Source organism: Pseudophryne corroboree, chromosome 4 (assembly GCF_028390025.1).
Source record: "Pseudophryne corroboree isolate aPseCor3 chromosome 4, aPseCor3.hap2, whole genome shotgun sequence".
Lineage (NCBI taxonomy): Eukaryota > Metazoa > Chordata > Amphibia > Anura > Myobatrachidae > Pseudophryne > Pseudophryne corroboree.
Window position 1 is genome coordinate 180645755 of NC_086447.1, and position 26051 is coordinate 180671805.

General features: G+C 47.5%; 1 protein-coding gene across 9 annotated transcripts in view; it reads right to left on the reverse strand.

The window, feature by feature from the left end:
- The window catches only part of TRIP12 (thyroid hormone receptor interactor 12), a 335873-nt gene that overhangs the window by 182665 nt on the left and 127157 nt on the right, over positions 1 to 26051 (reverse strand). For all 9 annotated transcript variants that reach the window (XM_063915608.1, XM_063915614.1, XM_063915607.1 and 6 more), the window contains one exon: positions 15320 to 16116. In XM_063915608.1, the coding sequence (XP_063771678.1) occupies positions 15320 to 16116 (797 nt within the window). The remainder of the gene's footprint in view (positions 1 to 15319; positions 16117 to 26051) is intronic.

A 26051-nucleotide genomic window follows, 5' to 3' on the forward strand; every position in this document is an offset into this window, starting at 1 on the left:
CTCTGCGAGGAGGACGGCGGAGCGGCTCTGGAACGAACGGCGAGGGTGAGACCTGTGTTCCATTCCCTCTGGAGCTAATGGTGTCCAGTAGCCTAAGAAACAGAGCCTAACATTAAAGTAGGTCTGTTTCTCTCCCCTCAGTCCCTCGATGCAGGGAGTCTGTTGCCAGCAGGCTCCCTGAAAATAAAAAACCTAACAAAATACTTTCTTTCCAGGAAACTCAGGAGAGCTCCCTGTAATGCACCCAGTCTCCTCTGGGCACTGTAATAAATTGAGGTCTGGAGGAGGGGCATAGAGGGAGGAGCCAGTGCACACCCATACCTAAAGTTCTTTCTTAGTGCCCATGTCTCCTGCGGAGCCCGTCTATCTCCATGGTCCTTACGGAGTCCCAAGCATCCTCTAGGACATAAGAGAAATATTTTTTTTTTTTAATGAAGCTTAGGGAGGTGGCATTTCTCTAAGAGTAAGACTTAAACACAACTGGGTAGTTGTACCTTCCTGAACATCTGTAGTGTTTACAGGTACATTTACCTGCCAGGACCAATCTTCCGATAAGAATGGTCCAAGCAAAGAGCAGACTTGCCGATTTATGACATGGGATTCCTACCGCACATGTGTAGCCATTGGCTTGCGCTATCTGCAGGGGGACGGAGAGGGATACTTTGGATACTTCTCCGGGGCTTATCATCTATTAGAATATCAGAGCCTGATAAAAATGAAGTCATCATGTTTGTGTGATGACCCCACTGCAGCAGTGGCACGTGAACCTGTTACACCTTACATCCTAACATGCAGCATGCACATAATGCAAGAGCCACAGTGATGAGAACGTAAACAGGATGGGAGGGGTAGATGGTGGAGTGGCTGAAGTGACTCAGATACGCTTGGACTGAGGGGCCAGGGAGTCTGGTAATTCCCTGATGGGCCCCACTGCTTCAAGGCTCTGCCCATTTCTGTGTGGAATAAGGAGACTAAGGACGCTGTCCAGCTGTGTTAGAACACAGGATTAGATTGGAATATAGCACATACTGTATGGAGGGAGACTGGAGACAGAGGCTGTCACATGTAGTTGGGTGGGAATAAAGGCAGAGGCTGTTACTTATGGAGGTATGCATGTTCACATGGCTAATTAGTAAGTGACTTAATAGTATTGCTGTTGTCCTCTTTCTTGTCCAAACCCCAGCACAACGTCCCCATAGTAAAAAACCAACAAACAAACAAACAAATACCAACAACAAACTAGGATTTTGGTACTTACCATGTAAATTACTTTCTTGGGGTCCATAGGGGACACTGGGATGCTGGCTTAAAGAAAAAGAGCCCTCAGAGCTGGACACTACTCTGAAGGGCTCCAGAGAATTTTTTTTTTTAGATATAGCAACAATTTTAACCAGTATATTCAACTGGTGCTTAACTGAGAGACTGTCCCCCAATCTAACCTGAATAGGAGTGAGGACAACTTGCATCACAGATCAGGCCGCTAGTGCAGTGGTCTTATGGTAATGGCGTCCCCGCATGTACTGTATTAAGCAAGAAACCGCCGGGATGCTGATCGGCTTCCTCCTGATTCCGCCTCTCCCTCCACGCTTGCCGCAGCATGTAGGGAAGCGGGAACACAGACGCGCTGTAAGTGCTCGCTCCCCCTTTCCTTAACAGTGTGTGGCTCGTACCATCCAGGAGGACACCACAGAAACAGTTACATACAGCAGGTGATTTACGGGACTACTGTAACCTAGGCAAGGGCTGTTAATAAGGAACCCCCCCTCTGGTAAGTATGGCTGCAGCTCTGGTACCGAGGCTGCCCGTGCCACTGTTTCTGTGGGAAAGCCGTGCAGGGGAGCGGGAATCAGCCCGTGTTAAGCGGTTTTCCCTGCCTTTAGCAATGTGAGGCATTAGACCCCTAGTCTTAGTGCCACCCTGATAGTTTCCCCAGGGTCCCTGCTAACAGGTACCCTGTGTCACACTCACAGCTGACAGCTTCAGCCAGCTAGCCGGTGTGGTGGCTGGCTGCAGGGACTTAAAGCATCAGCTGCAGCAGCTGTGTCAAGGCACCCTGGGAGAGAGGTAGGTCCCGGTAGCCGGGAACATGGGCGCCAACCTCAAGAGATGGGAACAGGTCCCGTGGTAGCTCCCTCGTTGCAGGCTGCCAGGAGCTAACTGGCTACCTGTAGATAGAGTATGTATATATGGCTCTGGGATGCTGGTTTCCAGAAAAAGTGCCATCAGTGTCCCCTATGGACGACCGACGTAAAACGAGCTGCCTTGCCTGCACTACGGATGCTTCACTCTACAGTATCAGTGCCTCTGACACAGTAAAAGTTGAATAGGCTTCTCCCATAGAGGGGCAAATGGCAAAAGGGGATGCCTGATGTAATGTATAGGTTGCAGCCAGTGCTTACCAGTTCCCACTACCAGGGCTGGCTCTGACAGATACACAGTGTAGTGATATACTTCATTCCCCTGGGACCAGCCACCTTACAGCATGTTTAGCTCAGCTACCAATGGCTGATCCATCCCTCTTCCCCCTTCTGCCCAAATATCTGAGGCAGCCCAGCCCCTCCTTCACTGGCGCTGGGAGTGAAGGGGAAAAAAAAAAAAAACACCTGTCATGCTGCTGATAAATACACTGCAACCCAGCTGGCTATGCGACCACCTCTACAGGGGTAAATTTATGAAAGTGTGAGGGTTTTTTTTTTTTTTTTTAGAAGTGGAGATACTTCCCATAGCAACAAGATTCTACTTCTCATTCCTCTAGCACCATTTTAAAGATAATAGATAGAATCTGATTGGTAGCTATAGGCAACATCTCCACTTCTTTAAAAAAAAACGCACACTTTGGTAAATTTACCCCCCTAGTATCCACACAGCTTGGCAGACACAGGCCATTTACAGAGCATTGTTGAGACGGTAAAACAGGTGAGCAAGTTCAGTTCAGAGATCAGTTGTATGTAAATTGGGGGCACGGCATGTAATGTGTATTGGGGGCACTCAATGCGAGTTGGGGGCATTGTGGGCCATACAGTATGAATTTGGGGCAGCATTGATGGTGTAATGGTCAGCATTACTACCTGACAGCACAGAGGTCATGAGTTTCGATTCCCACCATTGCTCTAACTGTGTGGATTTTGTATATCCTCCCTGTGCTCGCGGTTAGGTAGGCCAATCCCGGTGTATAAGTGTGTGAGTGTACATTTGTTTAAGGGAGACTAAATGGGCCAAGTGGTTCTAATTGGCCATCAAATTCTATGTGTGGCATATAATGTGAATTGGGAGCACAGTGCGAAATGTGAATACGGGACAAAGTGCAACATATAATGTTAAGTACAGTGCAGCAGATAATGTGAGTTAGAGGCACTGAGTAGCATATCACGTCTTTAAAGGGCCTTACACTCAGCAGTTGACAGGAGTGTTGTCCGGGGAAAAAAAAAAAAAAAGTTACGTTTAATTTTACAATCTGCAAATCCCTAAAGATTTTTGTGCCTCAGCCTCACTTAAAATTTCCATTCCACAAAACTGTGTACATAGGGTTTAATTCAGACCTGATAGCTAGGTTGCTTTTTTTGCATCCCTGCGGTCAGGTAGTCGCCGTCTACAGGGGGGAGAGGGAAATCGCTGTGCAGGGGTGCGAATGCATGTGCAGGAGAGCTGCACAAACAGAAGTTTGTGCAGTCTCTGCACAGACCAGGACTTACTCTTCCAATGTGATGATCGGGGCCGGAGCCGACGTCAAAACACTCCCTGCAAACGCCTGGTCCCTCCTGCGTTTCTCTGGACACTCCTTAAAAAACGGTCAGTTGCCACCCACAAATGGCCTCTTCCTGTCAGTCACCTTGCGATCGCCCGTGCAATCGCTTTTCTCGCACCATCCCATCGCTGCCTGCTGCTGCAGACAGACGTGCCTGCGCATTTCGGTGCATACGCAGTTCAGACTGATCGCAGGCTGTACGGAAACGCAGCCTAGCGATCAGGTTTGAATTAGGCCCATAGTCTTAATACTTATTATGCTTCTCTCACCACCTCTGTAGAACTTTAATTCATGCTTATTTCAACTTTGTACCTGCCGGGAAGGGACGGAGGGCCCCAAAAATAAGACTACCAGGCCCAAGATTTCAGCTGCAGCCCCTAAATGACCCATTTATCAATAATCGCATTTGAAGTGCAATATTACCACCCCAAATAGCACTGCAATATTCAATTATACTGATGGAATTTATCAAAGGACACATAAGGCGATATCTGGTGCCGTCCCTCTGTAATACATCTTGATATTATATTTATGGCTAGCCCCCCAAACATGCTACAAATATTTAAATGATAAATAGGCCCCTATGGCTTTTAAGTGGAGGGAAGGGCATGAGAACTGCGGGAGGGTTCCACATCAGAGGGGGAGAAAGATAAAAGGGGGATATCCTACTAGAAGCAGTACTTTACTGCCACTAATAGGTTCACCGGGGGCTATCCTATTAGCTCCGATGCCGGCGTCCTTATCCCCCCCACCGATACTGGCACTTATAACACGGGATCCTGATTTCTGTGTGTTATAATGCAATCGCAGGTCAAATTTTGGCTGTTAAAAACGGCCTCTAACGGGATACTGTGATAATGACCAACCGTCATTAATCGCGATATAAGACAGATTTTAACTGCCGAAAATGCATCAGGGCTAATTGGATGACCCCCAAAGAGTCTGTCACATGCAGGTTGAATGGAGAGACACAGGAAGTAGCACACATATAGAAGGAGGGAGAGAAAGGCAGAGGGGCAATGGATCAGGGCTACATTCAATGACGCAGCTGGTACTGGTGCGGTGGCCTGCAACAGGTAGCACTGCAGTATCAGTGACAGAACTGCTACGAAGACACAGGGCTATGAACAGGTTTAAAAACGGAAAGGCACAAAAGGCAGCTTCACTAAGTCATGAAAGCCATCTGCCTAAAGGGAAAACTACCACTGGGAACAATGGTCAATCTGCCCCTGTACCACATAGGTATGCAAATTAACTTACGGTAGTTCAAAAGTATAAGGAAAATAAATTATTTACATAATTTACTACGTTAACTTCTTTGCTTTCCTCCATATATAAATTATGAATAGCACATAATACACTGATAAAACAATTTAAAAACATAAAATATTTCTAAAATGAAACTAAAAAGTTTTAGAGTGGCTTGCATGGTAACAATGGGGAAGTGCAATGGTTGTAGGCCATTGGAAAACCTGCTTAAGCAATGCTTTCATGGCATGGCTTCCTGTACCGTGTGGCCATATCTACTGTTAAAAGTGGAGGCGGCTCAGTTATGGTAAGGGCTGATTTAATGCAACTGGCACGGGGTGCTTTAAATTTGTGAAGGGCACAATTAAATCTCAAGAACACTGTCTCAGTCCCAGGTCATGGATCCTACAACAGAGTAATGACACAAATCACACAGCTAAAAGAACCCAAGAATGGATAAGAGCAAAACACTGGCTTATTCTGAAGTGGCTTCTATGGGCCCTGCTCTGAAAATAGGATTTAAATTACATACTGGCAAACAAAATAGGATTTAAATTACATACTGGCAAACCAAACTAACTAGCTTAAAGAAACTCGGCAACAGCTGAACAACATTACTGAACCAAGTAACAGTACTTAAATTCTAACAAAGCAGTACTGAACCAAGTAACCACTGCAGGATAAAGCGCTGGGCGGGCACCCAGCATCCTCTATGGACTACGAGAAAAGGATTTACCGGTAGGTAATTAAAATCCTATTTTCTCTTACGTCCTAGCTGGGGTCCACATTAGTACCATGGGGATGTACCAAAGCTCCCAGAACGGGTGGGAGAGTGCGGAGGCTCCTGCAGAACTGATTGACCAAATCTTATGTCCTCAGAGGCCAAAGTATTGAAGTTGTAGAACTTAGCAAACGTGTTCGATCCAGACCAAGTAGCCGGTCGGCAAAGCTGTAAAGCAGAGACACCCCGGCAGCCGCCCAGGAAGAACCCACCTTACAAGTAGAGTGGGCCTTCACAGATTTCGGACACGGCAATCCTGCCGTAGAATAAGCATGCTGGATAGTGAACCTGATCCAGCGAGAGGTCGTCTGCTTAGAAGCAGGAGACCCAAGTTTCTTGGGATCATACAGGACAGAGTCCGATTTTCTGTGACGAACAGTCCTCGTCACATAAATCTTCAGAGCCCTTACAACATCCAAGGATTTTGATGGAATTTGAATAGTCAGTAGCAACTGGCACCACAAATCGGTTGGTTGATACGAAAAGCCGACACAACCTTTGGAAGGAATTGCTTACGTGTCCGGAGCTCAGCTCTATCTTCATGGAAGATCAAGTAGGGACTTTAACAAGACAAAGCCCCCAACAACGACACACATCTAGCAGAAGCCAAGGCCAACAAAGTGACAGCCTTCCACGTGAGAAACTTGACCTCAACCTCCTGTAGAGGCTCGAACCAATCTGATTAGAGGAACTGCAACACCACGTTAAGATCCCAGGGTGCCGTAGGCGGCACAAAGGGACGCTGGATGTGCAGAATCCCTTTCCAAAAAGTCAGAACCTCAGGGAGGGTAGCCAGCTGTTTCTGGAAGAAAACGGATATGGCCCGAAATCTGGACATTTACAGATCCCAAACGCAGGCCCATATCCACACCTGCTTGCAGGAAGAGGATAAACCATCCCAGTTGAAACTCCACCGTAGGAAACTTCTTGGATTCACACCAAGACACATTTCTTCCAAATGTGATGGTAATGTTTAGACGTAACTCCTTTCCTAGCCTGTATCAGGGTAGGATCAAACCTTGTTTGGAATGCCCTTCCGAGTTAATATCTAGCGTTCAAGCTGCATGCCGTCAAACGTAGCCGTGGTAAGTCTTGATAAGCGAACGGCACCTGTTGCAGAATGACCTCCCGAAGAGGAAGAGGCCTCGGATCTTCCAGCAGTAGATCATGAAGATTCGTGTACCAAGCCCTCCTTGGCCAGTCCGGAGCAATGATGATTGCCTGAACTCTTGTTCTCGTTATGATCTTTAGAACCCTTGGAATGAGTGGAAGTGGAGGAAACAAGAACACTGACTGGACACCCACGGAGTCACCAGGGTGTCCACTGCTTGCGGGTATCTTGACATGGAACAATACCTCCGAAGCTTCTTGTTGAGACGTGTGGCCATCATGTCTATTTGAGGTACACCCCAAAGATTTATCACCTCCGTGAACACCTCCGGATGGAGGCCTCACTCTCCTGTATGAAGATCATGTCTGCTGAGGAAGTCCGCTTCCCAGTTGTCTACTCCCGGAATGAAGATTGCTGACAGCGCCAGTGCGTGCCTTTCTGCCCAGAGGAGGATCCTTTTTACCTGACATTGCAGCTCTGCTTTTCGTTCCGCCCTGTCGGTTTATGTAAGCCACTGTCGTTACATTGTCCGACTGTGCTTGAATGGCACGATCTCGCAGAAGATGTGCCGCTTGGAGAAGACCGTTGTACACGGCTCTTAGTTCCAGAATGTTTATTGGAAGACTGGATTCCAGACTTGACCACCTTCCTTGGAAGGTTTCCCCTTGAGTGACTGCGCCCCAACCCCAGAGACTTGCGTCCATGGTTAGTAGGATCCAGTCCTGAATTACGAACCTGCGGCCCTCCAGAAGATGAGAGATTTGCAGCCACCAGAGGAGTGAAATACTTGCTTCCGGTGACAGACGTATCCTCAGGTGCATATGTAGGCGAGACCCCGACCACTTGTCTAGGAGATCCAGTTGGAAGGATCGTGCATGGAATTTTCCGTACTGTAGAGCCTCGTAGGAGGCAACCATCTTCCCCAGAAGGCGAATGCACTGATGAACCGATACCCGGGCTGACTTCAGAACATCCCGGACCACTGTTTGAATCACCAACGCTTTTTCCTCCGGTAGAAACACCCTCTGCACTTCCGTGTCAAGGATCATCCCCAGGAAAGACAATCTCCTTATTGGCTCCAAATGTGACTTCGGAAGGTTCAGAATCCAACCATGTTCCCTGAGCAGACGAGTCGTGAGAGCAATGAACTGCAACAAGGTCTCCCTGGTCGACGCCTTTATCAGCAGATCGTCCAGATATGGAATTATGTTCACTCCCTGTCTGCGGAGGAGAACCATCATTTCTGCCATCACCTTGGTGAACAACCCTCGGTGCTGTAGAGAGACCGAATGGTAGTGCCTGAAACAGATAGTGACTGCCTGAACGTGGAGGTATGCAACCTTGATATACAGGGATAACAAACTCCCTCTCCTCCAGAGCGGAGATCACCGCTCTCAGACTCCATTTTGAACCTGAACTCCCTCAGATAAGGGTTTAACGATTTCAAGTTCATAATCGGTCTGACTGAACCGGGTGTGGTTCATCAAAATCGACAGTATCTAGGTCGACCACTATAGGTCGACAGTCACTAGGTCGACATGGATGGAAGGTCGACAGGGTTTCTAGGTCGACAGGTCTAAAGGTCGACATGAGGATTTTATTTTTTTTGGGGTCGTTTTCTTCGTAGAGTGACCGGGATCCCAAATTAGTGCACCGCGTCCCCTCGCATGGCTCGCCATGCTTCGGGCATGGTGCCTTCGCTCTGCTACCGCTTCGCTCGGCACAGATTACCGTTCCAATCGTAGTCCACATGGATCGTTAAGTATGAAAAATTCAAAAAAAGAAAAAAAAATGTAAAAACTCATGTCAACCTTTAGACCTGTCGACCTAGCACATGTAGACCTAGAAACCCTGTCGACCTTCCATCCATGTCGACCTAGTGACTGTCTACCTATAGTGGTCGACCTAAACATTGTCGACCTAGACAGTGTCGATCTTCAGACCGGATCCCGACTGAACCATCCGGTTTCGGTACCACGAAAAGGTTCGAATAGTAACCATTGTCTTGCATATGCGGTGGAACTGTAACGATGACCGCTGACCTTTCCAAGTTTTGAATGGCTTCCTGTAGGACAGCCCCGTCTGTCAGTAACGCTGGCAAGCCCGATTTGAAAAATCGGTGAGGCGGGAGTTCTTGAAACTCCAGTTTGTACCCCTGGGACACAATATCCTGTACCCAGGGGTCCAGGCCGGACGACACCCAGACGTGGCTGAAACGTCTGAGCCTTGCACCCACCAGCCCGTCCTCCAGGTTGTGTGGTCCACCGTCATGCTGAGGATTTTGAGGAACCAGAAGCAGGCTTCTGGTCCTGGGAGCCTGCAGGAGCAGGCTTTTTGGATTTTGCATGCCCACCTCTAAAAAGTGGGAGGGGGCTTGGACTTTCGTATTAGCGGTCCGAAAGGTCTGCAATGCGGATGAAGAAAAGGGTTTCTTCGTAGAAGGTGTAGCTGAGGGAAGAAACGGTGACTTATCCGTGGTTATCTACGCATCCCCAAACAGAGCCTGACCTGTGTATGGCAGGTTCTCCACACTTCCCCTGGATTCTGCGTCTGCGGACCACTGACGTAGCCAGAGTCCCCTGCGAGCTGAGACAGACATGGAAGATATCCGTGCATTCAGCGTACCCAGGTCCTTCATGGATTCCACCAAGAACCCCGCAGAATCCTGTATGTTACGTAAAAACAGTTCAATGTCACTTCTATCCATTGTATCCAAATCTTCTAGTAATGTGCCTGACCACTTTACTATAGCTTTAGAGATCCATGCGCAGGCAATAGTAGGCCTTAATGCCACCCCTGAAGCAGTGTATATGAATTTGAGTGTAGTGTCAATCTTACGATCAGCCGGTTCTTTTAACGCGGTAGATCCAGGGACAGGTAAAAACACTTTTTTTGACAGTCTGGAGACAGAGGTGTCAACTATGGGTGGGTTTTCCTATCTTTTTCTATCGTCCTCCGGCAAGGGAAAAGCAACCAGAACCCTCTTGGGGATCTGGATTTTTTTCTCCGGGGATTCCCAGAACTTTTCAAATAAAGCATTTAATTCTTTAGACGCAGGGAAGGCGAGCGAGGCTCTCTTATTATCTGTGAAGTAAGTCTCCTCAACCTCCTCCTCAGGTGTTGTCAGAAATGTTTAATACATCTCTAATGGCCTCAATCATGAGCTGCACCCCCTTAGCCAGGGATGCCACCCCCCCTTAGCACATCCCCATCTGTGCAAGTGCACGTTTCTGTGAGTATATGCCAGGGGATTTTGAAGGAATAGGAACAGAACCTGACCAAACTGCCATAGACTTCTTTAAAACCTGAGTTTCAGTCTCAGTATGAGCTACCCTAGTAGAGATCTGATATATCATTCCCTTAATAGAGGTCAATCACTCAGGCTCAGTAATAGACAATACATTACATTCTTGTGTACATGGAATGAACTCCTCTGGAGAAGAAATGTCCTCTGCAACATAAGACACAGAGTCCCTAGACATGGCTATGTGAGAAAACAAACACCCCCACACACACACACACACAGAGGAAAATGTCAGGCACAGGTTCCCTCCCAAGAATGCCACAGAGATGCACAGAGTTTGGAGCCAGCACACACACAGCGCTACCCTAGGTAGATATAATACAACTACCTAGCGCTGACTATGTAATTCACTAGACTACACAGTAATTTCACAGCCTCCCCCACCCCCCTTCCCCTTCTACAACCCCCTGGTACCGCACATGATAGCTGGAGTTGCGTGGAAGAACAGCTCTCCCTGTCAGCATCTCTGTACTGGATCTGCAGGCAGGAAAATGGCGCTGAACGCATCTGGGTACACTCCGAGAAGCTCAGCCCCTTGAACATGACGCTGCTTCCCGCTCTTCACTTCTTTATGCTGGCAGCATTACCGAGGCCCCCGACAGCCTTGGTGACCAGTGTAGGGTATAGGCGCTGGCTCAGGGCGCCCCTCACAGCGCCGCAGTGTACCGCTGAGCCTGCGCTCCCACCCTGTTGCAGTCATCTTCACACCGGCTCCCCGCTTGCTGTGGGGGCCGGTGACTCACTCACCACCTGAATCTTCTGGCTCTGTTAGGGGGTGGCGGCACGCTGTGGGAGTGAGCGGTCGCTGGGGTGGCTAACGATCATCACCCTCAGGTGCCCAGTGTCCTGTCAGCGGAGATAGTAACCATTAACCTCTCAGGGTTGGACACTACTCTTCCCCCCCCCCCCCCCCCCCCAAGTCCCTCGAAGCACGGAGGCTGTTGCCAGCCGCCTCCCTGTGCCTAAACTCTAATTAAAAAAAATAAAACTAGAAAAACTCCTATGGAGCTCCCCTAGCTGTGACTGGCTCCTCCGGGCACATTTTCTAAACTGAGTCTGGTAGGAGGAGCATAGAGGGAGGGGCCAGCCCACACTATTAAACTCTTAAAGTGCCAGTGGCTCCTAGTGGACCAGTCTATACCCCATGGTATTAATGTGGACCCCAGCAACCTCTAGGACATAAGAGAAACATGCATTCTGGAGAAGGCACGGACCAAACCTGAGACTGCTGGAGCAGTTTGGTAAAGAGTGTGCCAAACTACCAACTGACAGGAACAGAAGTCACTTGACTACAGTGACGGCCTCTAAAGGTTGTGCAACATAATATTAGTTTAAGGGTGCAATAATTTTTTTTTAAATATGCTTTTATGTAAAGATGCATAGTACAATTGACTAATATGCCAACAGCAAAATGTCCGAGACATGACTGTCAAGATGAGAGAGAATGAGATCAAGGTAATGAAGGGGGGAGGGGAGTGTACTCAGTTCTACACTGAAATCAACAACAAAGGCCATATACACCTATAACATAGCTATGATAGGCAAAGACCAAACCTAATCAATTCAAGACTTGTATCTATAAGATTCAAATGTTTGAAAAGTCGGCTGGGAGTCTGTTTTTTCCTATCTAATAGACAGGAAAAAACAGACTCCCAACTGACTTTTTAGATATTTGAATCGCTCTACCCCCCAGAATGACAACCAGAAGAACCAGTGATGTGCAGTCTGGGGCAGCCAGAGAAAGTTCCTCCATAGAAAAATATGCATCTAGGCAAATTATCCAATCTTTGACAGAAGGAGGTGAGTGTGAATGCCACTTAACTTTTATTACCGCCTTGGCGGCACTATTCATGCACCTTAAGAGGAATTTTTTTGTTTTTTGAAATGGGCCAAGAGATCAAGTCAAGAATCCAGAACTCCGGACCCTCTGGGACACCCACAATATCCTTCACAATCTGGATAATTTGAGACCAAAAGGGGGTTAAGTTTGGGCAGGACCACCAGATATGGGCTGGAGACCCATGATTTCCATTACAACACCAATAAGAACTGGGTAGGCCACGAAGCATCTTACTCAAAACAATAGGACATCTATACCATCTGGTGGCTACTTTATGAGTATCTGTAACAGAGGTGAAAAGAGCCGCTAAGAGCAGCTTATAAAGTATAGAGATAACGTGAGGAGTAGGAGCTCGTCATGTACACAAGGCTACAAAAGGGGACAGGTCCCTACATAATAAACCTTTGCTTATTTAACCTTCTAACATAAGAGGCTATTGGATGTAATGCCAATATGCCCATTGAGGGAGCTCCATTTCCTCTTGTAACTTAAGGAAGGGTTGCAACACCTCACCACAAAAGAGATTGCGCACTCTAAGAATCTCCCAATCATTCCAGTTTAAAAGGTGGTAGCATCCAGTCCCAGGAGGTAATCAGGATTCCGAGTGGGGAAGTTAAAAGGGAGAGGAGACTCAGCATATAGAAGAAAGTGCTCTGAATCGTAGGAGTAATGGTAGGATGGTCAAGCAAGGATAATGACGGCGACCAGGGTAAGGCTTGTAGGGGAGTGGGACAATAGGATTTTTCCACTAGAACCCATTGCCTGTCCGGGGTAGTTCTGGACCAGGTTATAACTCCACTCAGATGTATTGCCTGATGGTAATACAAAACAAATGTGTGAGTAATAGCCCTCCTAAATTTTAATACAAAAAAAAAAAAAAAAAAACACACACACCTCATGGCAGAACCTAGGTTTCAGACCATGCCAAATGAAATCTTACAACAATTTCTGTAATTACTTAAAAAGGGAATCCAGTATCATAATAGGCAGAGCCCGCAGGCAATACAAGATTCGTGGAAGGATATTCATTTTAATATTAACCCTTCCAATCCAGGAAAAGGTCCATGGCTGCCAAGGCTGGAGGTCTTTACCAATAGTGCGTAATGGGGGGAGAAGTTAACCCGGAAAAGGTTTTTAACCTCTTTAATCAGTTGAATGCCTAGATACTGGAGTTGAGATGACATCCATTGAAAATGAAAGGCCGATTGTAACTCCTGTACCATGTAATCTGGAGCATTCAAATGGAGAGCCACCTACTTGGAGTAGATAATTTTGAAGTTTGAAAACGAACAAAACTTTTAAAACTCCCCAGTAAGACTGAGCAATGAAACCACACGGTTGGAGACAATAGCTAGTAAGTCATCTGCAAGAAAAGCCAGTTTAAATTCCCTGGATCCCAATTTGGGTGCCATAATTTTGTCCATGCTAGGTTAAAAACACAAAAAAAAAAAAGTAAAGACAGAATTCTATTGAATTTGGAATAAACAATGAATGCCAACTATTTTTGTCCCTTTCAAGTTCATGGAAGAGTACCTACAAATTTGCTACGTCTGCTGGTTGTTAAGTGGCCATACAATTTCACAAAGCATCGCTGAAAAGTGTCTCCAGGATGTTGTCAGTCTTACCAATGTCTCTGTAGATTGGTGCTAATGAAAGGAGTAACCAAGAAAACACAATTACTAAGTTGTGTTATGGACAACTGGCATGAACTTTAAATACCTCTCACTAGTGCTAATGATGGCATTACCGGAGAGGTCTGCCACCTACTGCGCATGTCAGACAGACGTTTAGGCTAACCGATTTTATAATGTCCAGCGAACACTTGACAGATCATAAACGCAGCATGTCCGATTGTGTTTTATTATACGAACTACCCAGCATTCACTTGGAATGTTCTTGTCTGCTGCTGGGATTAGGAGAATTGGTAAGGATGTATACAGCAAGTGTTCACTGCAAAGTACCACAGGTGCATAGAAGGCATCTATGTTTTCTAGTCCTAAAATAGATGAACAACCTACAGTCTTGAAATACTACATTAATAGAAATTAGCATTTACATTTTAAAAAAAAAACAGATACTTTATTTCACATTCAGTTTTAATAGCTAAAAATTAGTCACCATCACATCCAAGAGAAGCCAAGTTCATATTTTATTGCTTACAACCTATAACTTAGCATTGTACCATTTATAAATTAAATTTTAGTTCACAAGAGAAAATAAAATTGTGGTTACAAAATTAGACAAGGAACCTTAAACGACTTATTTGAATCTTCCACGTAAGAGACATCTATTGATTCCTCTGATAAATGAGAATTACTTATTTCATAAATGTCAAGCTTATGCCGACCGGAAATTGCTATAAATGACATTCCTCATAGTGGTGCAATAACATGCTGTGTACACAGAGTAATACCCCCTTTCACACCGCACAAATAACCCATTATATTGCCGGATCGATGCGGTTTTAAGTGCGGTGTGAAAGGGGTATGTTCTAATTTCCCGTGTCGTCTGACCCGGTATTTCAACCCGGAAATAAAGCAGGGTTATTCACGGGTCAGGTGCAGTGTGAACGGGTTGCTGGGTCGATGCAACCCAGTACCCGTTCACTCTATAGGGAGAGGCAGCACTAGAGGGACAGGAGCACTTGGAGACGATCTGATATCCAGGCGCCACCTTTGCGCACATCACCAACCCGGCAATTTGCCAGGTTGGTGCTGTCAGTCTGAAAGGGGTCTGAATAGTGTTGCACCCAGGAAGGACCCGTGAAAGGGGTCTCAAGCAGGTTGCACTCGGGAAGGACCTGTGTACAACTATTATATAATTCAATTGCGGGAAATGCTAGAGATCAAGTGCACACATATGCACCACTTACAATAGCTTCGAAATTGCTACAAGAGTATTATTTTAATACACCCCAGTAGAGGGATGCGAACAAAAGAACATGATTGTAGGGTGAAGGTTAAGCGATTCAGTGTGCCGCTGCTGGCGAACCAATGCACTTGCAACATCACATCGTGGCCATCATCAGCAACCCAATCGACTTGTTGTTTATTTACACTAAATACTTCTGCTATACTTTTTCTCTAAATTATTCAAAGAACATAAAATCAACCAAAAGTGGGTAGTCTGTATATCTAAATCCATGTGGCCCAGAATGGTGTCGAACAGCAGCAGCCATGCAAGTATTGCTATTTTCATACACAATGTAGTGTCTCAGCCCACAAAATATATTAAGGCTCACAGTTTAATTGTTTAAATTACACAAACTATACAAAAGTAAATCAACTTACTTGCTAGTTTTGCCTGTAATCCTGAGGGTCCAGGTTTTGAGGTCTCAGCCTTGGAAGAACCCGGTAGGGAAAGTTTTGTTTTGGGAAGGCTGACTTTTGGGCTAAAACGAGCTGCCCAATCAAACTTAGAGGAACTGCTAGCTTTGGCCTGTTCTTTTTCCCGGCTGCTCCTCCGAGGGCTGGGGCTTGAGGCAGAACGGGAGCGCCTAGCCTTGTTCTGGTCCTTGCCTTGTTTCCCTCTAGCTCCTGGAGGTGCAGCAGAGGAGACAGAGGCGACAGCTGAAGAGGAGGAAGAAGAGGTGGAGGCAGAAGAGGACGAATCTGTAATGGTGCTACACCCAGCTTTGGCTGAGGTGGCTGATTTTGAAGCCAGCTTGGTGGGTTTTGGAGGCCTGTCTTCTGCACCAGTCGCTGCTGCGGCTGCACTGCTGCTCTTCACACAAGAGGAGTTATCTGTCCTTCTCCTTTTCTGCAGCGGGGAGGTGCCGGGGACTCCACCCTTCCTGCTGTGTGCTTTGCTTGTTGATGGCAATGATGTGGGTGGAGCTGAATGCTCCTGGTCAATCTGTCTCTTCTTAGGTTTATTATTTGGTCGCCTCGTCCCAACAGAGGGCTCAGCGTGCTGAAGTGCTTTGGGTTTCTTAGCAGAGTTTGGGGAGTGGGTCCGGCTGTAATCAGGGCTAGCACTACGTTTAACTCCACGGGAGGGGTCTTTCTTAGGCTTTTGACTTTCGGATGTTACACTCTGTTCTGGATCCTCAGGTTGTGGTATTAAAATAGAAGATGAACTACAGCCCCTGAGAAAGAGAGAGAGAAAAGGCTTAATACATTTCTGCTAAGCACACACCTAAAGTACATATACAATCCAGAACTAGTCATCTTCCTAAATGGTTTACCATCACATTCACCTTGAGCAAAGAGAGGCTTCAACATATATTGAGGAGAGATTAGATTTTATTTCTGTTACCAAAAAAATGCTGATCATTTGTGATTAATCTATTGTTCGATTTTAATGTAACCACTGTTGGTAAACAATGTCCGCTCCTCCTTTATCTAGCAGAAGAATAGTTATCAGTGCTGTCATAATACATTATCCAGTGTCCACCAAGACCTAGAAACACCAATTAACCAAGTAGTAAAATGATAGTGGTTTACAGAACATTCCAATGCAGGGGAACTGAAGACTTCAGTCCTTTACATTAAAGCATATTCACTGCCCGAATGTTCTACTGCATTCAAATCAACTCTTAATTTAGATTTAAAACAATATTTTTACGTTCGGGAGGACGCTTTACCTCCAGAACAAATAGACAGTGCATATCCAGTTTATCCAGTCTGAAACTGACTGGGCAGATCCAATTGTGGCATGTGCCACCTGCTGGCCGTCTAAAGGAATGACGCATCTATTGGAGCTACTCAATTGTTTCTCGAATAGACGACCATGAGTCACATTTTTTTTTCTTGCAGCCTTAGGAGTAAGAATTTTTTTTAAATTATGGTAAAACTTACCTTTGTTAACTTTTGACGTCCATAGGGTCCACAAGGAATACCATGGGGTTATAAGTGGTGGTTAGGACCAAGCGCCAAATGGTTAAGCATTTGGCATCCCAAGATGCTCCAGTCCTCCTCCCCCCCCCCCCCCCCCCCTTCCCTAGCAACAAAAGAAGAGTAACCAATAGAAGCCAGTTGCATCAGGGTGGGCATTCTGTGGACCTTGAATATTATATATATATATATATAAAAAAAGGTAAGGTTTTCCCATAATGCTCATTTTCTTCATTGGGTTCCATAGGGGGTCCACAGGGAAGACTATAGGGATGTCCCAAAGCCGTCATTTTAAGGGAGGGGATGCTCCTGAGCAGATAAAAGAATTTGGCACCGAAAAGAAGCATCTTGGGAAGCGAAAGTATCAAAGGCACAGAACCTAAGAAAGGTGTGGACAGTAGACAATGTGGCCGCTCCACGGCGTGCTGCCCATGAAGGACCCACAGATCGAGAAGAATGAGCTGAGACTGTAGACGTAGAGGGTACAGAGAGGTCAGCCTGGGTGTACGCCTGAGAAATGGCCATACGAATCCATCTAGCCAGAGTCAGTTTGTCAGATGGCCAACCCCTCTTGTGGAAGCCATAGAGGACAAAGGCAATCCGATTTTCGAAGAGAACTGGCACGGTCCACATAGATCCCAAGAGCCTGGACCACATTAAGAAAGGCTACTCCAGCCAAAAGTTTAGGAGACTGAAAAGCTGGTACCACGATCCTCTCATTCAGATGGAAACGGGACACAACCTTAGGGAGATAATTGGGTCTAGTTCTGAGTACAGCCCTGAACTGCTGGAAAAAAAAATGGGGAGTGATAGGAGTGTGCTCCTAAATCAGATACCCTACGAACAAATGCAACAGCCAGTAGGAAGACTGTTTTAGCCATTAGCCACTTGAGGTCAACGGAGTCCAGGAGGTTCAAACTGGGGCTCCTAAAGATCCTTGAGGACCACCAACAAATCTCAAAGTACATATGAAGGCTGAACCCGGACTACCCCTTGGAGAAAGGTACAAACACCCTGGAAAGGAGCAATTTTTTGCTGGTACCAAAAACAAACAGGGCAGAGACGTACACTTTCAACATTGTCAGGCGGAGTCCCAGAGACAGTCCAGCTTGGAGAAAGGAGAGAATCCTGGACACCCGAAAGACCTGTGGGTTATAGTGCACTACTGGAGGTATGTGTGCCAAATCCAAAAATAAAATGCGGACAAAGGCCGGCTTCCGTGTTCTAAGCATGGTCTGGACAACCAAACGGGAGAAACCTTTCGCCCACAGGATGGATGACTCAAGAGTCACGCTGTCAAAGACAGACTAGCTACGTCCGGGTGCAGACAGGGACCCTGAGACAGCAAGTCTGGTCGCTGAGGGAGTGGAAAGGGATCCTCCACGGACTGGCTCCTCAGATCGGAAAACCAATAATGTCTGGGCCACAAAGGGAATCACTATGATGGTGCCGCCTACTTGCTTGAGCTTTCAAAAAAATTGCGGGAGAAGAGCAACAGGAGGAAAGACATATGGTGGACTGAAGGTCCATCGTATGGCCAGGGCGCTCACGAAGGCCGCATTGGGTTCCCCTGTCCTGGACCTGTAGACTAGAACCTTGCGGTTGTGTGTGGAGGTTATGAGATCCACATCCGACTGGCCCCACTTGTGTACCAAGAACTGGAAAGGTGTAGCGACTACTCTCCGATGTGGACATCGTGACAGCTGAGGAAGTCTGCTTCCCAGTTCAGGACACCTGGGATGAAGACCGGCAATATGGCTGGAATCTAGCGAGCGATCCATCGAAGAATGCAATAAAGTTCCTGCATTGCCAATCGACTGAGGGTGCCTCCCAGACGGTTTAGGTCGGCTACTGAGCAGCAGTGCTAGGCGTTGTCTAACTGGACCTGTACAGGTTTGCCCTTAAGAACGTCATGTGCCAGAAGTAGCTCTGTAGACAGCTTGCAACTCCAGGACATCGACTAGTAAGCCGGTTTCTGCCAGAGTCCAATGGCCCTGTAAAGAGAAACACCTGGTTACTGCGCCCTATCTGTGGAATCTGGCATCCGTGGGCAGCAGACCCCAATCCAGAAGGGTCACCCCTTGTCCAGGTGCAATGCCTGGAGCCACCATATCAGGGACAGACGGACCTCTGGAGAGAGAACCATTGTCTGGGACCTGATCTGATGAGACTGTCTGTCCCAACGAGTCAGGATTAGGTGTTGTAGAAGCCTGGATTGGAACTGCGCATAACCCACCATGTCGAAGGTGGAGACCATGGATCCCAGAAATTGCAAAGCTGAGTGACTGGACACCCGGCGAGTGCTGTTCAAGTGTCGTATCCGTTGCTGTAGCGCTGACACTTTGGCCGGTGTCAAGAAAACCCTCTGAACCAGAGAGTCCAGGAGAGCCCCCAGAAGGGTCAAGTATTGAAAATGCATAAGGGATGACTTCCTCCAATTGATGAGCCACCTATGTTGTTGCAAGAAGGTCACAGTCAACTGGAGATGGTGGAATAGGACCTCCAGTGAGTGCGCCAGAAGGAGCAGATCATCCAGGTAAGGGAGCAATCAGACTCCCTGACGTTGTAGCTGTGTCGCCTTAACGGCCATGATTTTGTTAAAGTCCCTGGGTGCTGCAGACAGTCCAAGCGGCAAAGCTGGAATTTGGTAATGTTGGCGAATAATAGCGAACCTCAGGAATAGCTGGTGAGAAGGTGCTATAGGAACAGGCAGGTAAGCATCCTGGTGGTTTGTCTAGGAAAAGACCGAGCCTTGGTTTTGCCTTGTGGGCAAAAGGAACAAAAAGTGGGAGATCAGAGTATGTGGTGTAGGAGTCGATGGTAGGAAAGCAGTCTTCGCAACTGCTAGTAAAGCCATTTTTTTAATCCAATTTGGCTCCGAACAGGACATCTCCTCTGAAGGGCAAGAATTCTAAGAATTTCTTAGGATCTGAGGGGGTAATTCAGACCTGATCACTGCTTTCGCACAGCGGGCAATCAGGTCCAAACGGTGCATGCACTGCAATGCGCAGGCATGTCGCACAGGTACAAAGCGGATCGCCGCTCAGTGATGGGTTTGTGCGACGGATCCGTTCGCACCGGCGATCGCAAGGAGATTGACAGGAAGAAGGGAGTTTGTGGTTGTCAACTGACCGTTTTCAGGGAGTGTCTGGAAAAACGCATGCGTATCCATGCGTTTGTAGGGAGGGTTCCTGACGTCAAATCCGGTTCTGGACAGGCTGATGTGATCGCAGCAGCTAAGTCAGTCCTGAGCTGCGCAGTGACTGCACAAAATCTGTTTGTACAGCTCTGCTACACACGCGTTCGCACACTTGCACAGCTAACAACTCCCCCTGTAGGCGGCAACTATCTGATCGCAGCAGTGCAAAAATGGGTGGTCTTCAGTATGACGGCTGTCGGGATCCCGGCGCACAGTACAACGGCGCCGGAATCCCGACAGCCGGCATACCGACACTTATTCTCCCTCGTGGGGGTCCACGACCCCCCTGGAGGGAGAATAGAATAGCGTGGCGTGCGTAGCGCGCCACCGTGCCCGCAAGGGGCTCATTTGCGCTCGCCACATTGTCGGTAAGCCGGCGGTCGGGCTCCCGGCGCCGGTATGCTGGTCGCCAGGAGCCCGACCGCCGGCATACCATACCACACCCTGCAAAATAGCTTGCTAGCGAGCAGGTCTGAATTAGGCCCTGAGTCTGCCTTCCAGGATCGGAGCTATAGAAAGCGTCGGGCCAGCACTGAGGTAGCCGAGTCTTTAGAGGCATGGAGGCCAGCGTCTAAGGCTGCTTCGCCTAAGTAGGAGGCAGCATCCCTGATTTCCGCGGTGTGTCACACACTTTCTTGGGAAATGTCCAATGGGATTTCATCTTGCAAAGCATCAGCCCGGTGCAATATCGCATTGGACACCGACGCGGCCACAACAGTGGGTCTAGTGATAGCGCCAGTAAGAGAGCAGATAGATTTGAGACAGTGTTCCATACTTCTATTGGTAGTTTCCTTCAAGGAGATTTAGAATGAACAGGTAAAGTGGAGGATTTTACCAACCATGCTATGTGAGAATACACCGTTGGCGGAGTCTTCCACTTTGTTCAATCAGTTGATGGAACAGGGTAGAAAGAAGGTAAACGCTTAGGTAGCGGAAAACTTTTTACCCTGGAGTATTCCATGCATTGAGACGGTGCTCCATCTTAAGTACCTTTTGGCATTTAAAAAGCTGCGAGAACTTGGGTTCAGGAGCAGATTTGTCCTCAATGTTTACGATAGAGTTGACCGCTTCCACAATGCAGACACATCCAGAGCAGAGTAAGCCTTCCCCCCCCCCCCCCCCCCCAGAGGGGAGCTTCGTGAGCGAGGCATCAGTGTTCTTCCTCACGTGATGATGCCTCTGAATCTGTAAGTGGAGTAGATTGAGTGGAAGAAACAGTAGCAGCTGTTGGAAAGCCATAGGAGATTTGTGTCAGAATTGGAGCGCACGTCCACCCAAGGGGGATTCAGGACTGGCATAAACAAAGCACAGTGGGGACAGATATGGCAGTATGCACCTGCTGCGGAATACCTACAGGAGGGAGGTAACTGCAGGAGATGCCAGGTGGTCAGCTATTTGACACAATAAAACTACTTTTACACCGCCAGCATATAACACGGATTACTGCACATGAGCGTGCATAACCAGTGTTGCTGGTTGGTGTAGTTGGAATAATCCGAGTGAAGTGACCCAGTATTCCAACTCTGTTAATTTGCAGGGTTGAACACGTGTTCAACCCAGCAAACTGTGAAGTGTAAACTGGGGCCAGGTCGCATCAGCCCGGCTTCCAGTTCACAGTAATGTACAGGCGGTGCTTGGTGATCAACGTCACCAACCCGGCAATATGCTAGCTGTGCTGCCTCACCCTGCCGGAAGTACCTGTCCCGCAGGAGATGCGGAAAAAGGCGGTGGTGATGGATTAGCAATGCTGTCATCCATAACACTGCCTAGCGCTGTGATCTTGAAGTACAGTTAAAGAGAATCATAAAAATAAAGCTTGGGGCTGCTTAAAAGCAGACTCCCACTATTTAAAGCTGCAGCTCCTGCTGGCACCAAAATGAAACGGAGGATGCAAGCGGGGTATTTGAGAAGGGGTGTGTGGAAGGACCGGAGCATCTTGGGATGTAAAAAGCTTAACTGTTGTTTGGAGCTTGGTCCTAAACACCACCTTTCCCCATGGTATTCCTTGTGGACCCCCTATGGTACCTGAAGAAAAAGTTTTAAAAAGGCTGTAGTTTGGGCACCCAAACCTGTACATTGGATGCCCACTCAAGCGCTATAGACAGGTTTAACAGCTATGCACAGCTAAACCAGCTATCAGGCGCCTAAGCCGATAATGGAAGTCTGATCGGAGCAACAATAGAATAGCTCCGATAGAAGCCCATCGCTATAGAAAACCAGCAGGTGGGTGCAGGAAACCACTGAATCAGCCCCATTGAACACAAATAATTACCGGTCTTAATACAGGTTTTCAGATATCAGATGACTACAGCATCACCTTTTTCCAAATACCCCACAGCACTGGTACCATTAGCCAAATACCGCTAGCTTGCCTCCAACGCATTTTAAATGAGTAAATTCATGCAGATCAACTGAATCTCATATTTCAACACATGATACACAGCTACATGTATGTTGCTCAGATTACTGTATTACATAAAATGTCACTATTCAGAGTTCAAACGTGTACACAAAACACAGCATATAATTTCTGGTAAGCACATTTTGAGCCGCAAAATACAAACACCCAAGAGTGATATATGAACTGAATGAAATCTAATAAAAATAATTTTAAGCTTTTGAGAGCAGGGCTGTCACTCCATTTATAGCATGGTTTCTTTAAGCTGTACAGTAAATAGGATTTTAATTACCTACCAGTAAATCCTTTTCTCGTAGTCTGTAGAGGATGCTGGGGTCCACATTAGTACCATGGGGTATAGACGGGTCCACTAGGAGCCATTGGCACTTTAAGAGTTTGAGTGTGTGGCTGGCTCCTCCCTTTATGCCCCTCCTTCCAGACCCAGTCTAGAAACTGTGCCTGAGGAGACGGACATCTTCGGGAGAAGGATTACACAGATTAGTGGCGAGATTCACACCAGCTCACACACAAGGCAACCCAAACTAACTAGCTTGAAACATCAGCAACGGCTGAACAGGATTACTTACCAAGTAATAAGACAGTACTTACCCAAAACTAAGCAGTACTGAACTAAATAACCACTGCAGGATAACGAAGCGCTGGGCGGGCACCCAGCATCCTCTACGGACTACAAGAAAAGGATTTACCGGCAGGTAATTAAAATCCTATTTTCTCTTACGTCCTAGAGGATGCTGGGGTCCACATTCGTACCATGGGGATGTACCAAAACTCCCAGAACGGGAGGGAGAGTGCGGAGGCTCCTGCAGAACCAAATTGACTAAACTTAGAGGCCAAAGTATCGAACTTGTACAACTTTGCGAACGTGTTCGACCCAGACCAAGTAGCTGCTCGGCAGAGTTGTAATGCAAAGACACCCCTGGCAGCCGCCCAGGAAGAACCCACCTTACGAGTAGAGTGGGCCTTAACAGACTTAGGACACGGCAACCCTGCCGTAGAAAACGTATGCTGGATAGTGAACCTGATCCAGCGAGAGATAGTCTGCTTAGAAGCAGGACACCCAATTTTCTTGGGATCATACAAGACGAAGAGTCCGATTTTCTGTGACGAGCGGTCCTCCTCACATAGATTTTTTTTAGAGCCCTTACAACATCCAAGGACTTTGATGAAATTGAGGAGTCAGTCGCAACTGGCACTACAATAGGTTGGTTGATATGAAATGCCAACACAACCTTCAGAAGAAACTGCTGACGTTTCCGAAGCTCATCTCTATCTTCATTGAAGATCAAGTATGGGCTTTTACAAGACAAAGCCCCCAACTCCGACACACGTCTAGCAGAAGCTAAGGCAAACAAAGTGACAACCTTCCACGTGAGAAACTGGACCTCAACCTCCTGTAGAAGTTCAAACCAGTCCGACTGGAGGAACTGCAACACCACGTTAAGATCCCAGGGCGCCGTAGGCGGTACAAAGGGAGGTTGGATGTGCAGAACTCCATTCAAAAAAATCTGAACCTCAGGGAGGGCAGCCCACTGTCTCTTGAAGAAAATGGATAGGGCTGAAATCTGGACCTTTATGGATCCCAACCTCAGGCCCATATCCAAACCTGCTTGCAGGAAGAGGAGAAACTGTCCCAGTTGAAACTCCACCGTAGGAAACTTCTTTGACTCACACCAAGACACATTTTCCAAATACGATGGCAATGTTTAGACGTTACTCCTTTCCTAGCCTGTATCAGGGTAGGAATAAAAATTTTTGGAATGCCCTTCCGAGCTATTATCTGGCGTTCAACCTCCATGCCGTCAAACGTAGCCGTTGGTAAGTCTTGATAGTCGAACGGCACCTGCTGCAGTAGGTCCTTCCGAAGAGGAAGAGGCCTCGGCTCTTCTAGCAGTAGATCCGTGTACCAAGACCTTCTGGGCTAGACCGGAGCAATGAGGACTGCCTGAACTCCTGTTCTCCTTATGAGTTTGAGAACTCTTGGAATGAGTGGAAGTGGAGGAAACACGTACACCGACTGGAACACCCACGGAGTCACTGGAGCGTCCACTGACACTGCTTGCGGGTCCCTCGACCTGGAACAATACTGCCGAAGCTTCTTGTCGAGACGAGAGGCCATCGTGTCAATTTGGGGTACGCCCCAAAGATCTGTCACCTCCTTGAACACCTACGGATGGAGGCCTCACTCCCCTGGATGGAGGTCGGGTCTGCTGAGGAAGTCCGCTTCCCAGTTGTCCACTCACGGAATGAAGATTGCTGACAGCGCCAACGCGTGTTTTTCTGCCCAGAGAATGATTCTTGCCACCTCTGACATTGCAGCTCTGCTCTTCGTTCCGCCTTTTCGGTTTATGTAAGCCACTGTTGTTACGTTGTCCGACTGTACTTGAACGGCCTTATTTCTCGGAAGATAGGACGCTTCGGAGAAGGCCGTTGTATACGGCTCTTCGTTCCAGAATGTTTAATCGGCAGGCCGGCTTCCACACCTGACCACCTTCCTTGGAAGATTTCCCCTTGAGTGACTACGCCCCAGCCCCGGAGACTTGCATCCGTGGTTAGAAGGATCCAGTCCTGAATCCCGAACCTGCGGCCCTCCAGGTGGTGAGGTAACTGCAGTCAACATAGGAGTGAAATCCTGGCCTTTGGCGACAGACTTCTCTGGTGCATGTGTAGATGGGATCCCGGCCACTTGTCCAGAAGATCCAGTTGGAAGGACAGAGCGTGAAACCTCCCATACTGCCGGGCCTCGTAAGAGGCCACCATCTTCCCCAGAAGGCGAAAAGCACTGATAAACAGACACCCGGGCTGGCTTCAGAACATCCCAGACCATTGTTTGAATCACAAACGCTTTTTCCTCTGGAAGAAAATACCCTCTGCACCTCCGTGTCGAGGATCATTCCCAGAAAGGACAACCTCCTGGTTGATTCCAAACGTGATTTTGGAAGATTCAGGATCCAACCATGTTCCCTAAGAAGCTGTGTCGTGAGAGCTATGGACAGTAACAGCTTCTCCTTGGACGATGCCTTTATCAGCAGATCGTCCAGATATGGAATTATGTTCACTCCCTGTCTGCGGAGGAGAACCATAATTTCCGCCATCACCTTGGTGAATACCCTCGGTGCTGTGGAGAGGCCAAATGGTAGGGCCTGGAACAGAAAATGACAGTCCAACAGAGCAAATCGGAAATAAGCTTGATGCAGCAGCCAAACCGGAATGTGGAGGTACGCATCCTTGATATCCAGGAATTCCCCCTCTTCCAGACCTGATATCACTGCCTTTAGAGACTCCATTTTGTACTTGAACTCCCTCAGAAAGGGGTCTAGTGATTTTAAGTTCAGAATGGGCCTGACCGAACCATCCGGTTTCGGTACCACAAAAAGGCTCGAATAGTAACCTGTGTTCTGCATTTGAGGAGGGACTGGTACAATGACCTGTGCCTCCACCAACTTCTGGATGGCTCCATGTAGGGTAGACCTATCTGCCGGCAAAGCTGGCAAGCCCGATGTGAAGAACCGATGAGGAGGCAGATCTTGAAATTCCAGCTGGTACCCCTGGGACACAATACCTAGTACCCA